The following is a 22,533-nucleotide window of genomic DNA, read 5'->3' as shown; positions in this document are numbered from 1 at the left end:
CCTCCACACGAGGGCCAGGATTCATCATCACAGATCATCAGGAGACAAAACACCAGCGTCTCTTCATGATCATAGAAATGAAGTTGATGGAGCATTCATGCCAGTCGTCTGGCCGGCCGGGGTTCACCGTGTTACCCAGTGACGCGATCACCAGACTTTTCTGGGAAAGTCTGCGTGTGTATATATGCATACATGTCTGCGTGTGTGTTTGTGCGTGAAGTTTTCCAAACCTGGTGTGAAACTCACCAGAAATACACTGAAGAATGAATAACATGTGATTTTGTGTTCAAAAAAAGATACACGACTTACTTTGGCATGTAGTCTCATATAAAACCCCACAACCCACACTGTGTGTTTGAGCATCATCTCATTTCTCATGCAGCATGTTGTGTGTGTGTGTGTGTGTGTGTGTGTTTACAGCTCTGTGATGTCAGAAGCAGCTCGTGTATATAATTTCAACTTGAGCTTCACAAGTCAGAGCAGAAGAGCTCAGCAGGGTCAGCAGATCTCATTCTGATGGATTGTTAAGAGACCTTTGAGGAGCAGCGTCTGATAGCAGAAACACTACAGTAAGTTTCTTTTCTTTATTTAAAGTGTTAAGTTGCAGGTTAGGTTTGATATGATGATGGTCACAGCTCAAGAGACAGAAATGATGTAAACTGCTTTAACAATTATTATTGAATAAGAATCATATCACGCATATTATAAAGGTATCTATGGGATCTCAGTTGTTTCTCTAAATGTCTTAAAGACGTCATGTTTTAGGACACACATCATCTGATGCAGACATCACCTGTGAAACACCTGAGAAGCTTATTCCATTTAAGAGAAAACTTTGGCCTGTGTTGTTAAATCAAGATGACATTAATCTACAGCCATAGTGTTGAGTAGGTCAGATCAGACGATGTCATAGACAACTCTATTGGCTGAGAGTTATTCATTGGCAAAATATTGTGTTTGCTTAACAACAATTAATGAACCTTTGTTTTGGCAATGAACCCTCTTCTCTTCTCAATAGTTTTTTCTTTAAACCATCCAGATGAAACTGAGAACTGAGATGTGTTTCTACAGTGTCTCCAACTGATGGGTTTGGTCAAGATATAAAGTTGCTCTTTTAATTCTGACCTCTGCTGTGGTCATTACACTTGACCTCCGTGTGTGTGATTCTGTCTCTAAACTGATTTCAAGAGTTCAAACGTTCAAACATGAATCCAAGAACCTTCTAAATCTGTTTAGATATGAGGTCAGTTGTGGCCTGGTGGTTAGATCGTTGGGCTTGTGATCAGAAGGTTGCCTGTTCTAATCTCAGTGCCAGCAGGTCATGACTGAAGTGCCCTTGAGCAAGGTACTTACCCCTAATTGCTCTGCAGTAATGTGACACTGTATAAAAAAAAACTACTTGTAAGTCGCTTTGGATAAAAGCGTCTGCCAAATGAATAAATGTAAATGTAAATGTAAATATCAGACTGCTTTCACACATCAGCTGTGATGGATTTCATATTCAGCTCTGATCTCACGACTTCACCCCGAATCCCTGCCTTTCACTTTCTGCTTATAATTCTGAAATGAAAATAAGGTCCATTAATGTAAGAGTGAATTGTAAAGGAAATGGTGTGATATAATACTTTATGACTCCTGGAGGAAAGTCTGAGAGAAGCCAACAGAACAGAGTCCACACGCGGCCAACGCGACTCCTTCACGCTCTTCATGTGACTTGAGTCCCCGAGACCTTCACTTCTGCGTTCATAGACACTGAGTTGTGTTGCGTAATTCTACCTTAATTCACAACAACTGGATCCTCAGACCAGCCAGACATCCAATGAGTCACAACTAAAAGAGAGGCAGTCACGTGACCAACCTTATGTTCAAGATCAATTGATCATATTACAAACATGAATAGTTGGTTTTCGTGTCGTATTGATTTTAAATGTTGTTAAGCGTTTTCGTAGACCCAGTGACATGTACTTCAGAATGAAGCATTAATCCCATCAGTCATTGAGTCACCAACTAACTAACACACAGAGCGTAATGGATCCAGTGATACAGTCATGCTAATAAAACACTCTTGGATGGAGAGAGAGAGAGAGACGGGGTGAAGCAGTAAGATTAAAAGTGAACAGTTGTTTTGTGTATGCCGCTCGCTGCCAGAAGCCAGTCATTTTGGATGAATCTAAAACAGCTTTCCTGGCTCCGTCCCATTTCACGCCTCCTGCCAGGAAAGACTTTTTTCACCTGTTTACATGCAGGTAAAGTATACTCTCCAGAGTGCCCCCGAATGAGGTCTTTTTTTCCAACTCCATGCAGAAGCCTTATATAAGCACGAGTGAGTGTGTGTGTGTGGACCACAGGGGCTGAAACAGGTAGTCTGGACCTCTGCGACTGAACTCTTAACTAGAGCGGCATGTAAGACCAGAGAAAAGTGTCCCACCCTGTGAAGGAGCTCATAAAACAGGAACGGTCCGCGGGTACAAAGAGTGAAGAGTGACGTCCACCACAACACACAGTCGTTTTGTTATTTTGTAAATAAGTCGACCTTTACATTGTTCCAGACGTCTCACTGCCTGCCCGGAGCTCAGTGACGTGTGAAGGTTCTCAAAGTGTTAGCAAACACAACGCATCCATACACAGTGACCGGACAACACATCTGAAACACACATTTCACATCATTATTATACACATCATATGTTATTTATGGACATTTACATTGAGTCATTGAGCAGATGCTTTTATCCACAGCGACTTACAAAGACTTCAGGGAGCAATAAGCGACATGTCATAAAAGAGCAAAAGTACAATAGGTGCTCATACAAAGATACTAGTTTCAACAAAAGCCAGAACAACACCTGTTGAGAGAAGAGAGAGAGGGTTAGTGTACGTTTTTTTTTTTGGACAAATAAAATCGATGTTAAAGTACATGTCAAAGAATCTCTTGTTCTCGTTTGTTTAAAGAGAATGAGTCAAACACTGCATTTCAAGCATTTGTCTTTTTTTCTGTACAAAAAAAATCTGATACATCAAAAATATCTTCTTACTTGAGAAGCAAAACACTTCTGTTTAGATGTTTGTACTGAAGCTGTGTAAGAAGCAGATTGTGTGAAGAATTCCTCACATTCTGTGGATGAGTCTGTGGTCAATGTAAAAGACAGCTGTGAAAATCATGTGTAGAGAAGCTGTAATGAGTCAGTGTTCTGAGAAACATCCACCGATGTAAAAGCTTCATCTCATCGGATCTCTATCAGCCATTTAAGATTCATTTGATCCAATAACTAAAGTTCTATCATCACCCGCAGCACTTTCTTTCTTCTGTTGAATATATGATGAGTCCGTTCTTGTCCGTGCAGTGAAACAGGAGTTCAGACGCTGTCAGGTTTCAAACTTCATAAGATTCATCTTATAAGAAGTAAGAATTTCTTTTGAAACCAAAGCGATTCTTTACGTTAGGGTTGGGCATAGAGTCCATCTTTACACTGCGTCTGAATCTTTCATTAAACTTTAAACTCATAGTAAGTGAAGGTCAGTGAGTTAAGATGTTCAAATATGTGCCGCCACAAAGACAAATCAGCAGAAGGCTTATAAAGCTGTAGACATGTGTTGAGTGACAGACTCGCCAAAACAACAGATCAGCCTGTGAGGAAAATCAGCGCCGCTGTGTTTCTGAAATCATGCACCAAAAGGCCAACAATAGCCTTCAGTCAATGTTCACAACACACACAGCAGATGCCAAACAATATCACACTGTGAGGTTTGAAAGAAAGCCAAACTCATAATCACTGAAAATGTCAATAGAGTCTCAAAGCTAAAAGCACAAAGAGACTCAAGTTTAGAAGACTGAAGGGTTTAATCCTCACAGCGAGACGCTTGAACCGCACCAACACCTCGTCGCTCACAGGTGACTCGCTCTGACATAACACATGTTTCTCCTGTGTGATATCTATATTACTTCAATCTTGAGACATTCAAGAAGAAACAACACATCTGTAGATTTCAGTTCTCAGTGATGTTTCTCTCAGGGGAAATAAAAGGAGAATCGAATGAGACTGGAACACATGAAGCGTCTGGAGGTGTAAACATTGATGAGAATTGTTTGAGATCTTCACTAATATTGACTTTTGATCACAAATCTGAGCTCAGTTCTCTTCTGAAACTCTCATGACAGAAACATCTGAGACACACATTAGACTCATTTGCTCTTATTGATGATGTCTATGATGAAAAGAATTGAGATATTAAAGAGATCTCATCTGTGATTTGTCTTTCTAATGAGGCTGTTCGAATCTGTAAAACTTTCTGAATGTTTAAGACCAAAGCAGATTAATGTCAGATGTGTTTCAGCACAACGTGAACCATCATCTTCATTTTTTACTTCAAGGACAAATATCTGTGTGTCAAATGTTTGCGCTCTCTGTGTCACTTGCTTAAATATTTTTGTTCAACAGTTTCTCAAATGGCTCTTAAGTGTTGACACACGACTGCTGCTCACTTCTCAATGTTCATCAGAGAGGTTTTCCTTCTCCAAACTTCATATCTAACACAGTGCTGCCACCCCCTTGCCACATCTCTCTCTCTCTCTCTCTCTCTCATATAAACACAAGAGGAGTAGACTGCCTACATACGGGCCGAGTCTTTGTTAGGCCTCCCCCAGCCATTACCCTCCCCTCCCACTCTCTCTCTCTCTCTCTCGCTCAACCTGAAGACTTCTGAAAGTTTCCCATCCTCATCATCGAGCTGTATAACAGAGCACCTGAAACACTGGCGTTCAGATCTCTCACACACACACCTCTGGATTCTCTACGGCTCACTCGGATCACTTTAAAGGAGAAAACTGAAGAGTTTGATGCTGGATGTTTTGAAGGAGACGTTCACCTGGGTTAACACGCCGCTGTTTATTCATTTGTTTCAGCCTGGAAACTTTGAGGAGACTGGCGTTGTGTCTCACGGGACAGAGGACTCGCAGACGCACACAAAGCTCATTGTGTTGTAAGTTGTTTCTCTTATGTTGCTCGTCTTTGGGTTTGTGTTGTGACTCAGATTCTCTCTTCTCTGGGACTCTCTGGAGTTGGATGTGTTTAGCATTAAACATTGAGCAGCTGAATCACACTTAAATGTTAGATTTACATCCCAGAAGAACACAAATACTGTACGCTTAAGATGTTGTGTTTGTGTGTGTTTGCTCAGATTCAGAGAAGATGAAGATGTTGTGTTCTAGACGGGTTCTCCAGCAGTGGATCTTTGCTCTTTTCTTACTGTGTTCTCCTGTCCCTCATCACGGCCGGCCCGTCGATGCCCTCAGCAGTCGAATGTAAGTGCCACCATATAATGCTCTCATACTGCACCGTTTCTGTTTAAACATGAATGATGAAAACATGTGCCGCGCTCAAGAGAGATCAAAATATCTCAAACCATTTGGACGGGTAATAACCCATCCAGGAGAAAAATCAAGTGATTGTTGTTGTTGAAGTGACCATGACTTGTGTGTGTGGTGTTTGGCCGTGACGCTCTGGAAAAGGTTCAAGTTTGGAGATCGTGCCGTGAGGTGTTTTGATAGTCTGTGCCCACCTGTGTGTTTGCTCAGAGTTTGAGGTGTGGGCCGCTCGCTCCGGGCTCCTCAGATGCCACCCAGATGCTCCGCAGGCCACCTGCTGCTCGCACAGACGTGCTTTTGTGCCGCCCGCTCCGTGACAGACGCCCGCTGATAGAGAGAAGGATTGCTGATTCGGAGTTAGGCGGCAACCCAAGTCAAACGGGCCTCTCCTGGCGGAGGATATTATAGCGCAAACGCTCTTTTATGTCTTGCGGACCCCTCGCCGGGGCCATGAATGCAAAACAAGCTTCCATGGAACCTTGTCTGTGATCCGCACATGTGTGCCAGGACCTCCCCGACCTCATATCAGCTTTTAATGATGTGAGCGTGTGTGAGATCCAGGGTTCAAAGACACCCCGGCTGCTGTGTGTGTGTGTTAGGAGAGACAGTTTTAGATGATGTTTGTTGTATTTTGTGCACATTATAGTGTTCGTATAGTCACCAGAGAACAAAGAAAACTCTTTTGGAACATCATTAAGATTAAAATGATCTCTAAAAGTGTGACGGTAATGATGAAGGATTTGGGTGATTTGATAAAATAACAGCAGTAATGATTTCTGTGAGCGGATAGAAGGGTTTGGACCTTGAATCACAATCAGTTGGATTATGTTCTGATGGGATGTCTCCGAGGAAGAGTTCTGCTGTGTTGGAAGGTTCGCTCGGTGGCCAAACAACACAAGTTTGTGATCTCAGAGCCTCATCAGAACGGGCGTTCACCGTTTATAAGCAGCGAGCGCTGGCGTTCCACCTGAATCTGAGACGAGCGAGAGATCTTTCAGACCGCATGCATGCTGGAGAAGAGAGAGAAGGAAGATCTGCTCTTTCAATTTAACCAACACAAAGCAGCGCTCATCTTCATCTTCCATGTGTCTGTGTGTCTGCTCGTGTCCCTGTAAAGCACATGAACATTCATTCTGACATTTATCACAGAAACACACGCATCTATAGATCAGATCACTGTGAATAATTTGATTTGATTTCGTAATCCGATTCAATTTATTGTCATTACACACATACAAGTACAGTGCAACGAAATGTATTAATAATAGAGTACATTAGTTTTAATGTGGCTGGACTGTTCTGACCCGCTGGCAGTGTTCTGTGACCCTGATAAAACCCCCCAAAAACACAGTGACCACAAATGATTCCTGCTTTTAAAACTGTGGCGTTTATACGTCTAGCAAAAACACAGTTACTAAAGTAAAATCATGGTTGAGGTCAAATCGGTTGAAATAGTGAGTGAATATCACAGATGTGTAGCAGAGAGATGGAAACACAGAGTTTGTCTGAACTGAGCTCTCTCCGTCTCAGGACACATTGGCTTTGGGTTTTTATCCCATGGCTTTGCTCTCTCGGGACATTTCTGTCTCATAAATCTGTCCGAATACATTAAGAAAATCATACGACGTGACAGCAGATCAGAACACAGAGGAACAGCGTTTATGAGGAGCCACGGGAGACGAATAAAGACACTTTCCAAAGAAAGGAAAACTCGTCACTCGCTGCCTGATGAGGAATAATGTCATGGATCAGTGTAACCGGTCTGGAACAACTCTCATCTAGAATCTATCTGCAGCTCAAATCCAATATCAACATGTTTTATCAATCTTTTGTTTGCTGGTTGATCTGACCGAAGGTTTGATTCATGCCCTCTGCTGCCCCCTGGTGTTCACACTGACACGAGCGACGCTCACACACCGCCGGGGTCTCCGGGTTGAAAGAGTGCTCTGATGTACGCTTTACTTTGGCTCAGATAGGAGATATGTGTAATTGTTTCAAGCCGTTTGGACTGAATGCCGAGTATCCAAAACTGCACACGGTAGCAGAGATCGCTTGGAGTCGAGGGGCCGTCAGATCTGCCCGCTCTTACACCTCCCAGTGATTTCAACCGAGACGCAATGGCACCCTTCTTTAGAATTACTGCCGGTTTAAGGTTGCAGCTCTGATTATTGGCTTTCGGCACTTTGGGCTGGAGACGCTTTTGATGTTTAAAGATCCACGTCGACTGTGGAGGTGTCAGAAAACAGCTAAAGATCCCACGGGCCGGTGCGGCGGCTGACATCAGCACTGCTGGTGGTTTGTTTGGGTTTGATTTAGGACGGGGAACCGGAGGCCCGGCCGGGTGAATACGGCACCGCTGGGGGTTTGGATATGAGCCAAACCTTCTGGATTTAACTCAAAACACATTGAACACGGCCGACAGTAAAAACCTTTGTTGATCACCTAATGAGAATTTAGGTTAAAAGGCATAGCGTGTGTATGTGTGCGTTTGTGTGCATGTGTGTGTGTGTGCGTGTACAGGTTTTGCAGTGGTTAGAAACAAATCCCAGAACACACATACTGATCTCATTTAGATCTTGAAATTTCCCAATAAAAGTCACAGATGACATTGAAAAAAACCTCCTCTGGGGACGAAAAGACAAAGATGTTTGTTATGTGCATGTGAAAGTGAATATACAATCCAAGACGTTGTTCTGTAGTATCATAAATCAAGTATATTTACTGTGTTTCCTTATGTTTTCATGGCACACTGGATGTTTTAGAAGCAGACTAACAATCTGATTCAGAAAATCTTGTTTATAAATGTGTTGTGTTTGTCAGGAAGCGTTCAGTGACACACGCTCAGCTCATGCATGATAAAGGCCGGACGCTGCAGGAGCTGAAGAGGCGCATATGGCTGCAGGAGTTACTTCATGAAGTGCACACGGCCGAGATCCGTGAAGCTCAGCAGCAGAGCGGAGGAGGAGGAGGGAGCGCTCACACCGTCGCTGTGCCGATAGACGTGGGCATGGGGGTCGCTGTGGGAACGGGCACCGTCATTCCGAAAGCCACCGGGGGCACCAAGAACCTGCACATCAGCTTCCAGCTGGAGGACGAGGAAGGCACCAACCTACCGCAGGAAACCAATAAATCTCAAACGTACAAAGACAGCACGCAGAAGGCCAACGGCAAGAGGAAGAAGAAGGGCCGAGTGGGGAAGAGGAGAGAGGGTGAGAAGAGGAAGAGGAGGGCTCGCTCGCTGGGACCGTCACCGCCGGAGGACAGCGGGAGCGCCTCGGGCCGGCACTGAAACACTGTCAGTCTCTGACGACGGTAAACATCATCAGCATCACACAAACCTTCTCTGTTATTCATCAACTCTTGCTGAGCTCCTGTTTCATTCTTGTTCATCTTCTCTTCAGATCCGTGAGGACATCAGAAATGGAAACCGGAACATTCATGTCAAATTAAGAGGAAAATATTTATTACCTTGTAAATATTCTCAAATGGCCCGAACAATGACAAAGACACTGTTGAGCTCGACGCATTGAGCTGCAGATTCCAAACCTTGTGAATACTTTTGCTTTACGTTCATTTTGTTCTTTTACTTTTTAAATGTAGGACTATGCCTCTATCACGGTGTCAGAATTCCTGTAATTTATTTTGTTTGAATGGTGTATTTATTTTGTGTAGGTATCAGGTGCTGCTGATATTATTTTTGTACTATAATGCACTTTAGATATATAAATATAGAAATATATACAGGTCATTTTGTTTATGGAAGTATTTTGTGGTTTAGTTGAATGAAGACGTTTATAATCATTCCTCCGTTTGTACACCTCTGTTTTGTTGTTTATTCCACAACGTTTGTGTTTCTGTATGTTGCTGGCTCTCTTACACAACCCAGTGAGTCGCCTTCCTAGACAGCATCAGAAAACCTAATAGTGAGTGTTGACGAAATGACAGAAATGTTCATTACTTTCAAGAAATGTTGATAATTTGACATAGAATTCGTGGGAAGTATGTATTTGTTGGATCTTTAGTCCGCTATGTAGAGCAGGAATTGTGTCGCTGTCCGTTTGAATTCAGGTGTTGTCTTTGATTGGACGTCACACTGGGGTTTGTTTTGTGTGTGTTTGTGTTTCTTTGCTGACCTGAACGGGCACCACGGCACACACAACCCTGGTATCATCCACAGATCCACATGTACATGTTCTAGAATAACTCTTGTTGTTTTGCACTGAGAGAAAAGCTGAATGAATTAAACATCTGACAGTCTCTAACGCAGTCACGAGTCTTCAGTGTGTGTGTGTGTGCTTGAGAAATGTCTCGATGCTTTTGTCAATGTTGTTTTAAATCTCTTTTCTGGAGAAAGGAGATGAGAACCAATGATGAACCTTAGAAGCTTCTTTGATGTTCTCAATATCATGAAACACAAGCATCAAGAAGCGAATTTGCTTTTCTTCAGTCTTTTGGGGGATGATGTGCAAAAATGATTGAGCAAATTACAGCCCATAACAGAAGCTTTCACGTTCAGCAGTGCCTGTGGTTTCATCTTACGAGCCGGATCAGGCGATTACCTCCACCAGCCGGGAAACCCATCAGGCCGCAGGCGTGAGAAACATCTGTGTGAGTTCAGCTCTATACCTGCGTGACCTGATCTCTGATCAGCCCGGGAGCCGGTTGCTTTTCAACAAGGTTTCCTGGATTGTGATGAAAACATTTTCCTTTTAAATAAACAATCACAGGTTTGTGGCGATGGAGAGGGAAAGCAAGACTTTAAGGCCACTTTACAAACCCAGAGAGAGCCGAGTGTCATTTTCTCAACATCACATCACAGCTTTCATTCAACAGAAAGAACATTTCTCCAATCTGCTCATATGTAACCAGTGTTGGGTAAGTTACTCTGAAGAAATAATCAAGTATTAGTGAGTAATGACGTATTCAATAATGTGATCAGATGACTGTAGAAATGATTATTGAATGATTTATTACTAATGACCTTCTATATCCTACATCAACCTCCATTAGTGAAGTGATTCAAGACGTGAAACGGCTCTTTTCATTCATTCAAATAAATGATATAAAACTACGTTATTAACTGAGCAAAGTATTACAGATGTTAAAGCACAGATTTTAAAGTTAGACTTTGAGTTTTGATGTATATACACATATATAACACACAGTGTTTAGTTTCATTACATCAGAAGTAAATGTTATTAAATCCCTCACTTATGAAATGACAGTAAGTAGTTACACCAACACTGTATATACACACCTGCTTTGGAAACTGTGAATAATAGGACATTATTTTAAAGAATAATTTCCACATCATTGTTTGAAACTGTGTATCAAGTGTTTAGGTCAACATGACACATCATCAGCGTTTTAATTCTATAATGTGTACAAACATTCTTCATTTTCTTCATTTGTGGTTCTCAGCTGTATATGATAATGACGTGACAGTGATTCAATGATGAAAGAATGTGAACTGAATCTGCTTTTAAGAGAAAAGTTACATTTATTATTACAAATATAAATAGATGTTGAAACGAGGTTAAAAGTAAGATTACAACTATTCCTCGCATTTATGACGTGCTTCTGCGCTTTGAGTTTAGAGAGGACGGTGGTCGCGAGAGCCCCCTAGCGACAGAGGACTGATCGGACATTGAGATCGGATACTGCATCAGTTATTCAGGATGAAGCTCTCGCGCAATCACGCGTCTGTGACCCGGAAATCAATGGAGCTCAGCCGTCTACCAAAGCCTGAAACAAACACACACACACACACACACACACACACACATCCATTCAACTGTCTGCGGACTCGAGGATCACTGCGCATGCGCGGGGCAGTGGAGGAGGTAAAGCACACACTCTCCTGCGGTCTGTACTGGTGAAGAATCGGGAAATGTGCTTGTAACATGTTAAAGTCGGTATAACACGTTTGATGTTTGTCATGTTATTCGTGTGTAACATATGAAAGAGTTTGTGTGATTGTGTAATGAGATCCGAAGCTCCGCCTCAGAAACTCACACTTGTGTTGGTTCGGTGAGACTCTTGTCGTCACATCTACACGACACGTTTATTCTTCATCGCTTTTTTCAACGCGACGCCATGATGGTGTTCTGTACTCATCTTTACTAATAGAACTGCTCGTCTCATCTGAGGATTCGCTTCGACATGAGCTCGAGTCAAACTTTAACGGTGAGGTTTTACCTGCGAATAAATCATGGAGGCCGCTGCGCGTGTGTGTGTGCGCGTGCGTGCGTTTGTGTGTCTGATTGTGTGCGTGCGTGCGTTTGTGTGTGTGTGCGTGCGTGCGTTTGTGTGTGTGTGCGTTTGTGTGTCTGTCTGTCTGTGTGTGTGTGTGTGTGTACACAATGTTCTTTTAAGTTTTGTGCACCGAATTTCTGTATAAAGTTCGTAAGGAACGACAAAAACTCCGATTAGAATCGTATAGCTTCGGCTTTCGGTTGTTTATTTGTGTTACGATCCGTGTGGGTGCGCGTGTGACAGTGACATCATGTTTAGAGAAAGTGTGCGTGCGCGTGTCACAGTGACATCATGTTTAGAGAAAGTGTGCGTGCGCGTGTCACAGTGACATCATGTTTAGAGAAAGTGTGCGTGCGCGTGTCACAGTGACATCATGTTTAGAGAAAGTGTGCGTGCGCGTGTGACAGTGACATCATGTTTAGAGAAAGTGTGCGTGCTCGTATCACAGTGACATCATGTTTAGAGAAAGTGTGCGTGCGCGTGTGACAGTGACATCATGTTTAGAGAAAGTGTGCGTGCGCGTGTCACAGTGACATCATGTTTAGAGAAAGTGTGCGTGCGCGTATCACAGTGACATCATGTTTAGAGAAAGTGTGCGTGCTCGTATCACAGTGACATCATGTTTAGAGAAAGTGTGCGTGCTCGTGTCACAGTGACATCATGTTTAGAGAAAGTGTGCGTGCGCGTGTCACAGTGACATCATGTTTAGAGAAAGTGTGCGTGCGCGTGTCACAGTGACATCATGTTTAGAGAAAGTGTGCGTGCGCGTGTCACAGTGACATCATGTTTAGAGAAAGTGTGCGTGCGCGTGTCACAGTGACATCATGTTTAGAGAAAGTGTGCGTGCGCGTGTCACAGTGACATCATGTTTAGAGAAAGTGTGCGTGCGCGTGTCACAGTGACATCATGTTTAGAGAAAGTGTGCGTGCGCGTGTGACAGTGACATCATGTTTAGAGAAAGTGTGCGTGCTCGTATCACAGTGACATCATGTTTAGAGAAAGTGTGCGTGCGCGTGTGACAGTGACATCATGTTTAGAGAAAGTGTGCGTGCGCGTGTCACAGTGACATCATGTTTAGAGAAAGTGTGCGTGCGCGTATCACAGTGACATCATGTTTAGAGAAAGTGTGCGTGCTCGTATCACAGTGACATCATGTTTAGAGAAAGTGTGCGTGCTCGTGTCACAGTGACATCATGTTTAGAGAAAGTGTGCGTGCGCGTGTCACAGTGACATCATGTTTAGAGAAAGTGTGCGTGCGCGTGTCACAGTGACATCATGTTTAGAGAAAGTGTGCGTGCGCGTGTCACAGTGACATCATGTTTAGAGAAAGTGTGCGTGCGCGTGTCACAGTGACATCATGTTTAGAGAAAGTGTGCGTGCTCGTGTCACAGTGACATCATGTTTAGAGAAAGTGTGCGTGCGCGTGTCACAGTGACATCATGTTTAGAGAAAGTGTGCGTGCTCGTGTCACAGTGACATCATGTTTAGAGAAAGTGTGCGTGCGCGTGTCACAGTGACATCATGTTTAGAGAAAGTGTGCATGCGCGTGTCACAGTGACATCATGTTTAGAGAAAGTGTGCGTGCTCGTGTCACAGTGACATCATGTTTAGAGAAAGTGTGCGTGCGCGTGTCACAGTGACATCATGTTTAGAGAAAGTGTGCGTGCGCGTGTCACAGTGACATCATGTTTAGAGAAAGTGTGCGTGCTCGTGTCACAGTGACATCATGTTTAGAGAAAGTGTGCGTGCGCGTGTCACAGTGACATCATGTTTAGAGAAAGTGTGCGTGCGCGTGTGACAGTGACATCATGTTTAGAGAAAGTGTGCGTGCTCGTATCACAGTGACATCATGTTTAGAGAAAGTGTGCGTGCGCGTGTCACAGTGACATCATGTTTAGAGAAAGTGTGCGTGCGCGTGTCACAGTGACATCATGTTTAGAGAAAGTGTGCGTGCGCGTGTCACAGTGACATCATGTTTAGAGAAAGTGTGCGTGCGCGTGTCACAGTGACATCATGTTTAGAGAAAGTGTGCGTGCGCGTGTCACAGTGACATCATGTTTAGAGAAAGTGTGCGTGCGCGTGTCACAGTGACATCATGTTTAGAGAAAGTGTGCGTGCGCGTGTCACAGTGACATCATGTTTAGAGAAAGTGTGCGTGCGCGTGTCACAGTGACATCATGTTTAGAGAAAGTGTGCGTGCGCGTGTGACAGTGACATCATGTTTAGAGAAAGTGTGCGTGCTCGTATCACAGTGACATCATGTTTAGAGAAAGTGTGCGTGCGCGTGTGACAGTGACATCATGTTTAGAGAAAGTGTGCGTGCTCGTGTCACAGTGACATCATGTTTAGAGAAAGTGTGCGTGCGCGTGTCACAGTGACATCATGTTTAGAGAAAGTGTGCGTGCGCGTGTCACAGTGACATCATGTTTAGAGAAAGTGTGCGTGCTCGTATCACAGTGACATCATGTTAAGAGAAAGTGTGCGTGCGCGTGTGACAGTGACATCATGTTTAGAGAAAGTGTGCGTGCGCGTGTCACAGTGACATCATGTTTAGAGAAAGTGTGCGTGCGCGTGTGACAGTGACATCATGTTTAGAGAAAGTGTGCGTGCGCGTGTGACAGTGACATCATGTTTAGAGAAAGTGTGCGTGCTCGTATCACAGTGACATCATGTTAAGAGAAAGTGTGCGTGCGCGTGTCACAGTGACATCATGTTTAGAGAAAGTGTGCGTGCGCGTGTGACAGTGACATCATGTTTAGAGAAAGTGTGCGTGCTCGTATCACAGTGACATCATGTTAAGAGAAAGTGTGCGTGCGCGTGTGACAGTGACATCATGTTTAGAGAAAGTGTGCGTGCGCGTGTCACAGTGACATCATGTTTAGAGAAAGTGTGCGTGCTCGTATCACAGTGACATCATGTTAAGAGAAAGTGTGCGTGCGCGTGTGACAGTGACATCATGTTTAGAGAAAGTGTGCGTGCGCGTGTCACAGTGACATCATGTTTAGAGAAAGTGTGCGTGCTCGTATCACAGTGACATCATGTTAAGAGAAAGTGTGCGTGCGCGTGTGACAGTGACATCATGTTTAGAGAAAGTGTGCGTGCGCGTGTGACAGTGACATCATGTTTAGAGAAAGTGTGCGTGCTCGTGTCACAGTGACATCATGTTTAGAGAAAGTGTGCGTGCGCGTGTCACAGTGACATCATGTTTAGAGAAAGTGTGCGTGCGCGTGTCACAGTGACATCATGTTTAGAGAAAGTGTGCGTGCGCGTGTGACAGTGACATCATGTTTAGAGAAAGTGTGCGTGCGCGTGTGACAGTGACATCATGTTTAGAGAAAGTGTGCGTGCGCGTGTCACAGTGACATCATGTTTAGAGAAAGTGTGCGTGCTCGTATCACAGTGACATCATGTTTAGAGAAAGTGTGCGTGCGCGTGTGACAGTGACATCATGTTTAGAGAAAGTGTGCGTGCGCGTGTCACAGTGACATCATGTTTAGAGAAAGTGTGCGTGCGCGTGTGACAGTGACATCATGTTTAGAGAAAGTGTGCGTGCGCGTGTGACAGTGACATCATGTTTAGAGAAAGTGTGCGTGCGCGTGTGACAGTGACATCATGTTTAGAGAAAGTGTGCGTGCGCGTGTGACAGTGACATCATGTTTAGAGAAAGTGTGCGTGCGCGTGTGACAGTGACATCATGTTTAGAGAAAGTGTGCATGCGCGTGTCACAGTGACATCATGTTTAGAGAAAGTGTGCGTGCTCGTGTCACAGTGACATCATGTTTAGAGAAAGTGTGCGTGCGCGTGTCACAGTGACATCATGTTTAGAGAAAGTGTGCGTGCGCGTGTGACAGTGACATCATGTTTAGAGAAAGTGTGCGTGCGCGTGTCACAGTGACATCATGTTTAGAGAAAGTGTGCGTGCGCGTGTGACAGTGACATCATGTTTAGAGAAAGTGTGCGTGCGCGTGTCACAGTGACATCATGTTTAGAGAAAGTGTGCGTGCGCGTGTGACAGTGACATCATGTTTAGAGAAAGTGTGCGTGCGCGTGTGACAGTGACATCATGTTTAGAGAAAGTGTGTTTTCTGAAGGGTTGAGTATAGTGAATTGATAAATTGGAGTAAATACTGTAGTACATAGTGTAGTGTGGTAATGTTGTGTAGTGTATAGTTGAGTGTTTCTGTGTGTAGAGAGGCAGTGTTTGGGTTTAATATGGAAAATGTTCAGATATGAATGTGATGTGACGTGAACGTGTGATGATGATGATGATGATGATGATGATCCAAGGTCATGGGTTTGATCTCAGGGATTGCATATATTTATAAACATATGTATAGGATAATGCAATGTAAATCACTTCGGATAAAAGTGTCTGCCGATTGCATAAATGTGATGTAGTCTGACATACAGATCAATGTGGATGTAACAGATGGTTATGATCATGTGTGTAAAGCAGGGGTCCCCAAACTTTTTTCTGAAAGGGCCACATAATTCTCCCTGTCTTTAAAAGTGGGCCGGGTAGGTTTGTAACAGAAAATGACAATACCTGAATTATTGTGGAGATTTAATTATGATTAAAAATGTATTTATTACGCCTCCTAATGGTAGAATAGTTTATTTGTTTTGCACCGTACAGACAAATGATTACTTTTCAAGAGATATTGAGAGCATTGTTATTACTATCATAATGACATTTTTGCTATTCAAAATCATCAAAACATTTACTTATGCATATTAATTGACCTTTCTCTTTCCCAACTGCTTGGCCAGTTTGCCGTCTCTTTGAAATGTTCCACTGGTTCGCGCGTCAGCTGTCCGCAATGGTACATTATGGTAGCATACCATTCTGTTGGTAGGTGAATTTAACAAATAATTAGGCAATAACTTAGGGAAATTTGAGTCTGAAAGCCAATATTTATTATCAAATATAGACATGATATAAGTGAAGTATATATATATATTTTTAAATTGTTAATATGTCTCAGAGGGCGTTGTTCAGAGGGCCGGTCCCAATCTGTTGGCGGCCACATCCGGCCCACGGCCGTAGTTTGGGGACCCCTGGTGTAAAGTGTTGTCACTGAGGATTGTGGGTAGGTTATAAACTTGGTGCTCTTTCATCAGCGTTTGGGAATCCTGTGTCACATCATAAGTGATTGGAATTAAGAATTTCCCTAGCTGGTAAAATCAAACGCTTCAGCTGTCAGAGATAAGATCCTGCTGAACGGTGATGACACACAATGGTTTAGTGTTTTATGTTGCTAGAGTTTGACGTTAACAAGAATAAACGCATCTGTTATATGAATGAATGTAGCGTGTCTCAGTCATCATAACACAGGTGTATCAGAGAATAGATTTAGAGTTTGATTGAGTTCTGATGGTCGACTGACGGCTCAAAGTCTATTCATGTTATGTTATCTCTGACCGACAGCTTGAGCTGTTAACCTTCGCTCAGAGAGCTGAACGTGACCGGTGGACGGTACATCCCCTCTGAGCAAACACCTTTAAAGTAAACACAGTAAGATAATTTAAACCACGAGACGAAGACCAGCCGAAAACGGGAAGCCTCAACACAACCGTTCAATGATAAAGCTTTGTTAACTTTCTACTCTGTGTGGTGTTTCTCTTCAGAGAATGAATGGTGTAAAGAGTCACAGGGTTGTGAACAACAGAGAGAAAATCAAAAGTGTTGATAATAAAACGAAGCTGTGCGGAATCTAATAAAAACGCACGTCTGCTGTTCATGACATTACATGTATGTTTCAAAGGAAAACCAAAGTCAGTCACTCAGATGTGATGTCATGTGATGGATGATGTTGACAGGTTTTCTTTGTGTCCACAGGTGTTTGAGGAGTTCTTCAGCAGTGAGGAGGTGTATGAGATGATGTCGTTCACAAGTCAAACCCTCCCCACACACACACACTGATCTAACACACAGTCAGTGGACCACCGTGTGTTCTTGATCTGTGAAGTCTGTGTGACATCATCAGTTACAGTCACAATGAGGCCGTTGATGTGCTGAGGGTCACGTGTCTCTCTTCTCTCGGGTAGGTCATGAGTTTGGTGCGGTCCATCGGGCCCGAGGGGCTGGTGGCTCTGCTGGAGGGCGGTCTGGACCGCGTGCTGCTGATCGACAGCCGTCCGTTTGTGGAATATAACACGTGTCATATTCTAGAGGCGGTGAATGTCAACTGCTCCAAACTGATGAAGAGACGATTACAACAAGATAAAATCCAAATTACTGAACTCCTGCAGCATTCTGCCAAGAGGAAGGTGAGTCAAACACAAAACGCATCACAGTCAATGTCTCGTGTGCATACAGATGCAGACGCTGTATTCTCCAGAGCGCTCATGGGATGTCATCTGTGTCTGTTCTTCACTGCGCACAACATTTTAAAGTATGAACACGCCATCCTTTCTCACAAGAGCCGTTGTGAGGCCTTAGCAACAGGTTGCTGAGTGACCTCATCCCACAGTTATTTGTGTATCTTTCCCTCTTTGATCATGTGACTAGATCTATAAATGATTCCTGAAATATGCTTGAAATGGAGGTTGTGTGACGTGTGTGTGTGTGTGATGATGATTAACACTACACAAAGTGTTGTGTGTTGCAGTTGGAACTTCAGGGTCAAGAGGTGGTGGTGTATGACCAGAGCTCATCTGACTCCGCCTCTCTTTCATCTGAAGCCTTTCTCAGCATCCTATTGGCCAAGCTGGAGAAACGTTGCCCATCTGTTCATCTGCTCTCAGGTCTGCACAATGATGTGAACTGTGACCGTAAACAGAAAGTGATTGTAGGGAATGAGGAAGTGCGGCTCATGTGTTGATTCAAATCAGTCGGTATCCGCTTTGTGTCTGTGGAAATGAAAGAGAAACAGAAATGTCATTTCTTCCTCTCTGTCTTTGTGTTTTAGCGGGGTTAGGGTGAGGTCCAGATTCTTTATAGTCCGGATATTATGTCACACACTCTGTAGTGAACACTTGGAATGATAGTTCACCCCAAAAATCTGTCATCATTTACTCGTCCTGTCAATCCTGTATGACAGGGCTAGTCTATGGCGGCCTGTGGTCCAAATGATAATTTTTATGCGATTGGATTCACCCAAAGATGCGATAATAGCGTTTAGCTTTTTGCACAACGTCACGAGGGTCAGGGATTAGCCTACTTCTGTTCTGAATGTATTAGCGTTTTTGACTTTCATTCATTCAACCAAATATCTTGATAAATATCTTTAGAACTTGCGTTGGTTTTGTGTCCGGCGACCAACTTTCTTGAAAGGATCTTCTTTTGTGTTCTGCGGAAGAAAGAAAGACATTACAAGAGCGCGAGTTAATGATGACAGAATGTATATATTTGGGTAAACATTCTCTTCAGAGGTACAGCTGTGATGCCATTTCTCTGTGGTGATTGACAGGTGGTTTTGTGGAGTTCTCACATCTGTTCCCGGGTCTGTGCGAAGGGAAATCCACACTGGTTCCATCCTGTATCTCTCAAGCAACTCTCCCTGTCACAAGCGTCGGTCCCACGCGGATTCTGCCTCACCTGTACCTAGGCTGCCAGAGAGATGTTCTCAACAAGGTCCGTCTCGGCGCTCCGCATGATTTCATGATCATTTTAATTTACAGTTTGAGATGAATTCACAATAAACCAACTTTGACATCACAGGAGCTCATGCAGCAAAATGACATCGCTTACGTGCTCAACGCCAGTAACACGTGTCCCAAACCCGACTTCATCTTAGAATGGCATTTCCTGCGGGTGCCGGTCAACGACAGCTTCTGTGAGAAGATTCTGCCCTGGCTGGACAGATCAGTGGACTTCATAGGTGAGAGGAGAGCACATGAACCACTGACAGTGGTGTAAAGTCTTGTGTCCATCTGTTGACCTTTGCTTGTTTTCTGTCAGAAAAAGCCAAGGCCAGCGACGGAAGAGTTCTGGTCCACTGCCTGGCCGGAATCTCCCGCTCGGCCACGATAGCTATCGCTTACATCATGAAGAGAATGAACATGACATTAGACGAAGCCTACAGGTACCGCATAGATTTGTTTCTATAACCAAACTGGAACCATGACCTGGACATGTTCTGGTGTTTTTCTACAGGTTCGTGAAAGAGAAGCGGCCCACAATCTCACCGAACTTCAACTTCTTGGGTCAGCTGCTGGACTTTGAGAAGAAGCTCAAGTGTGCGAATGCAATGGCGATCAAACCCAAAGCCGTGCTGCAGGTGGATCCGTCAGAAGATCTGAAGTCTGAAGTCAGCGGATCACAGGAGTCGCTCTCCGATCAACATCTGATGACCCGAGGGATGTGGGGTCTGCAGGTCACCGACGGGCCGGAGGAGAACACCCGACCCAAACGCTCCTTCTCTCTGGACATCAGGTCATACGGTGAGTCTGGAGTATCGCTACGAAGCACTCATCCTGACGGCCCAGAACACCACCAACCGCCCACTTACAAAGATTCAGCCAGCAAACTCTGTCAGTTCTCACCCGTGCAGGAGGTTTCAGAACATAGTCCACCGTCCAAACCGCAGACGGCTTCAGTCAATCGCAGTCCCACAGTATCGTTGTGTCGTCAGGCACTACATCGCAGCGGCAGCATGGAGGAAACTCCCACCGGTTTCCTGTCAGGGTCACAGCAGCCCAAAGCCGGACCGGTCGCGCTGAAGGTGTGGCACTCTGACATCCTTCTGTCCCCGGTGGCCGGCGGCTGGTACCTTTCCTCCGATTCGGCACGGCTCTTCTCCACATCGGCCATATTCGGCTGCAGTCAGGACCCGGGGAGCGTGCGGAGGCGCGGGCGGCAGCGCAGGGGAGACTGCGGCGACTCTCGCAGGAGCTGGCACGAGGAGAGCAGCTTTGAGAAACAGCTGAAACGCCGGAGCTGTCAGATGGACTTTGGAGACGGGATGTCAGAGACTCACTCGAGAGAGGACATCACACACATGGTCAGTCGGTCCAGTTTCTCTGGAAGCATGGAAATCGTTGAGGTGTCCTGAGATCTTCAGACTGACGTCACAGCGCAAGTGTGTTTGGAGATGAATGTTGAACGTACTTAGCGTCTGTGTTTAACCTTCCGTACAGAACTGTCCAGATCCTCAGATATAAGGGCTTCTTGCAGCTCATTGACAATATCCATCTCAGGTCTTACTTTTGAGAAGCGGGATTTTCTGAATTGACCGTATGAATGATGTTTATTTGAAGTACAGGTCATCCGTCACAGCTCTTGTGTTTAGTCACGTGACTGAATTCTTTCAATACAACACTTCATGTTCAAACGACCTTGACACATTTTGCTCAGATCGGGTCATTCAGTGTCATGTGGCACATAAAGAAAATGAAGGAAACAGATCCTACAAGCAGACAGATCACGTCATTCAGAAAATAATCACATTACATCACCAGTCAGAGGTTTGAACTTCCTTTCCAGAATCACAGTTTTGAGAATATTAGTGATGACGTATCATCTTTGACTGCTAACCATCATTTCTTGTTTCACTTCATCCATATGACTGTTGAACATAAGACAAAAGGATTAAGGGATCATGAAGAACATTGTGTGTAAACTCTTGACTGGTGGTCTGAAGACAGTAAATGAATGTTGGACGTCATTGTGTGGTGTACAGATGTAAATCAATCTTCATGTTATCGTGTTGCACTATATTACAGAAGAGTATGAGCTGTTGTGATGATGATGATGATGATGATGACTGAAAGAGAATGAGTTATGATGATAAAGAGTGATTCAGTCAAACACGTTTGAAGACTTCATCATGTTCACACTGCAGTTTAATCTGCTGCTTCTCTTTCTCTTGAGTGTTTGTGAATGTTATTTAGTTATTACAGGTGTGTACAGTGATCTGAGAACCTGCTTTGTGAAGCATTGAACAAATAATCCCATGTTAAGCATCACAGATGATCATCGAGACAGATGTCAATGTCAAAAACAACCAATTTGCGAGTCCAGTTGTTTTAACTCTCTGATGAAGGCTATTGTGATTCAGATGATAATTCACTGTTTATTGCTCGAAATACACCTCTAATGTTTGGACATCATCATCTCTTCATGAAAGTAAGCTGCTTTTTACCTCAAGGCGTTTATAACATCTTTTATCACTTAGGATCTTTCAGAAATAAGTCCATCGAGACTGACATATAAATCAATGCACGTTAATAATGCCCTTGCTTTACCTAAGTTCAGAAAAATACCAATTGTAAATCATTCTTAAAATCGTTTAACAATTAAGAATGAATTAATTATAAATTGGTATGATAACAAACTGAATCTGAATAACACCAGACAAACCTGCTCCGCATCCGCGCACAGATACATGACACGGACTTTACTCATAGGACACCTAACAACGCTAAGGGCTAGAAATCATTCCGCTTAGAGAAGTAGTCCCACATTCAAGTGGCGTTTATTTGACTGATTTTGTCATTTTACAATTATGAAAACTATCATAGATAAAACGAAGTGAGTAATATATGTGTGTAAAGTTAGTAACACATATACATTCATATCATGTACAATCAACGGATTCCATTAGGGACGTCTCCCATTATAGAGCAAGACAAATAAACCGCATCATTGCTTTTCACAACATGACTTAGAATGTAAATTCATTAATAGTGAATGAAAACGACACGAGTAAATGATCTCTTGTGCCGATTCCGGGGAATTCATTCAGCCCGAGACATAAATAAATCACCAGAGGACACAGACAAATCAAACTTTTGATTAAATTAAAAACATTTCAATTAAGCGATCAATGAATCCATCTTTTTTCGTCATTTGAAAAGCTTCACAAATCACCACAGGAGGGCGCAGGTACGTTCGTCTCGCCAATCAAATATGTATTATTTAACGCCATTAAAAGAAGTTTCGAGGGTAATTCACATAAATCATCACAGACCAC

The 22,533-nt window shown here is 43.7% G+C and overlaps 2 protein-coding genes across 18 annotated transcripts; both read left to right on the top strand.

The window, feature by feature from the left end:
* The first annotated feature begins 476 nt into the window (after positions 1-476).
* Positions 477-9,621, top strand: pthlha (parathyroid hormone-like hormone a). Of its 3 annotated transcripts, XM_079455455.1 has the most exons (5): positions 477-569; positions 4,901-4,977; positions 5,176-5,299; positions 8,183-8,674; positions 8,764-9,621. In XM_079455455.1, the coding sequence occupies exons 3-4, from the start codon at positions 5,187-5,189 to the stop codon at positions 8,649-8,651; spliced, it is 582 nt and encodes a 193-aa protein (XP_079311581.1). In that variant the 5' UTR covers positions 477-569; positions 4,901-4,977; positions 5,176-5,186; the 3' UTR covers positions 8,652-8,674; positions 8,764-9,621. The 3 variants fall into 3 exon arrangements, with proteins under 3 accessions (XP_079311581.1, XP_079311580.1, XP_079311582.1); XM_079455454.1 differs by lacking the exon at positions 477-569 and having other exon boundaries at positions 4,606-4,977; XM_079455456.1 differs by lacking the exon at positions 477-569 and having other exon boundaries at positions 4,714-4,977; positions 8,183-9,621.
* A 1,368-nt stretch (positions 9,622-10,989) lies between these two features.
* Positions 10,990-21,666, top strand: dusp16 (dual specificity phosphatase 16). Of its 15 annotated transcripts, none has more exons than XM_079454821.1 (8): positions 10,990-11,205; positions 17,457-17,486; positions 17,666-17,887; positions 18,229-18,364; positions 19,030-19,193; positions 19,281-19,440; positions 19,521-19,644; positions 19,716-21,666. In XM_079454821.1, the coding sequence occupies exons 1-8, from the start codon at positions 11,041-11,043 to the stop codon at positions 20,611-20,613; spliced, it is 1,899 nt and encodes a 632-aa protein (XP_079310947.1). In that variant the 5' UTR covers positions 10,990-11,040; the 3' UTR covers positions 20,614-21,666. The 15 variants fall into 15 exon arrangements, with proteins under 15 accessions (XP_079310947.1, XP_079310946.1, XP_079310944.1 ...); XM_079454820.1 differs by having other exon boundaries at positions 11,074-11,205; positions 17,457-17,661; positions 17,790-17,887; XM_079454818.1 differs by having other exon boundaries at positions 11,074-11,205; positions 17,457-17,661; positions 17,790-17,887; positions 18,214-18,364.
* Positions 21,667-22,533: the final 867 nt, after the last annotated feature.

The sequence above is a fragment of the Barbatula barbatula genome, assembly GCF_947034865.1.
Source record: "Barbatula barbatula genome assembly, chromosome: 4".
Taxonomy (NCBI): Eukaryota; Metazoa; Chordata; class Actinopteri; order Cypriniformes; family Nemacheilidae; genus Barbatula; species Barbatula barbatula.
The sequence above is the reverse complement of the archived record's forward strand: the minus strand, read 5'-3'. Positions and strand labels throughout refer to the sequence as shown.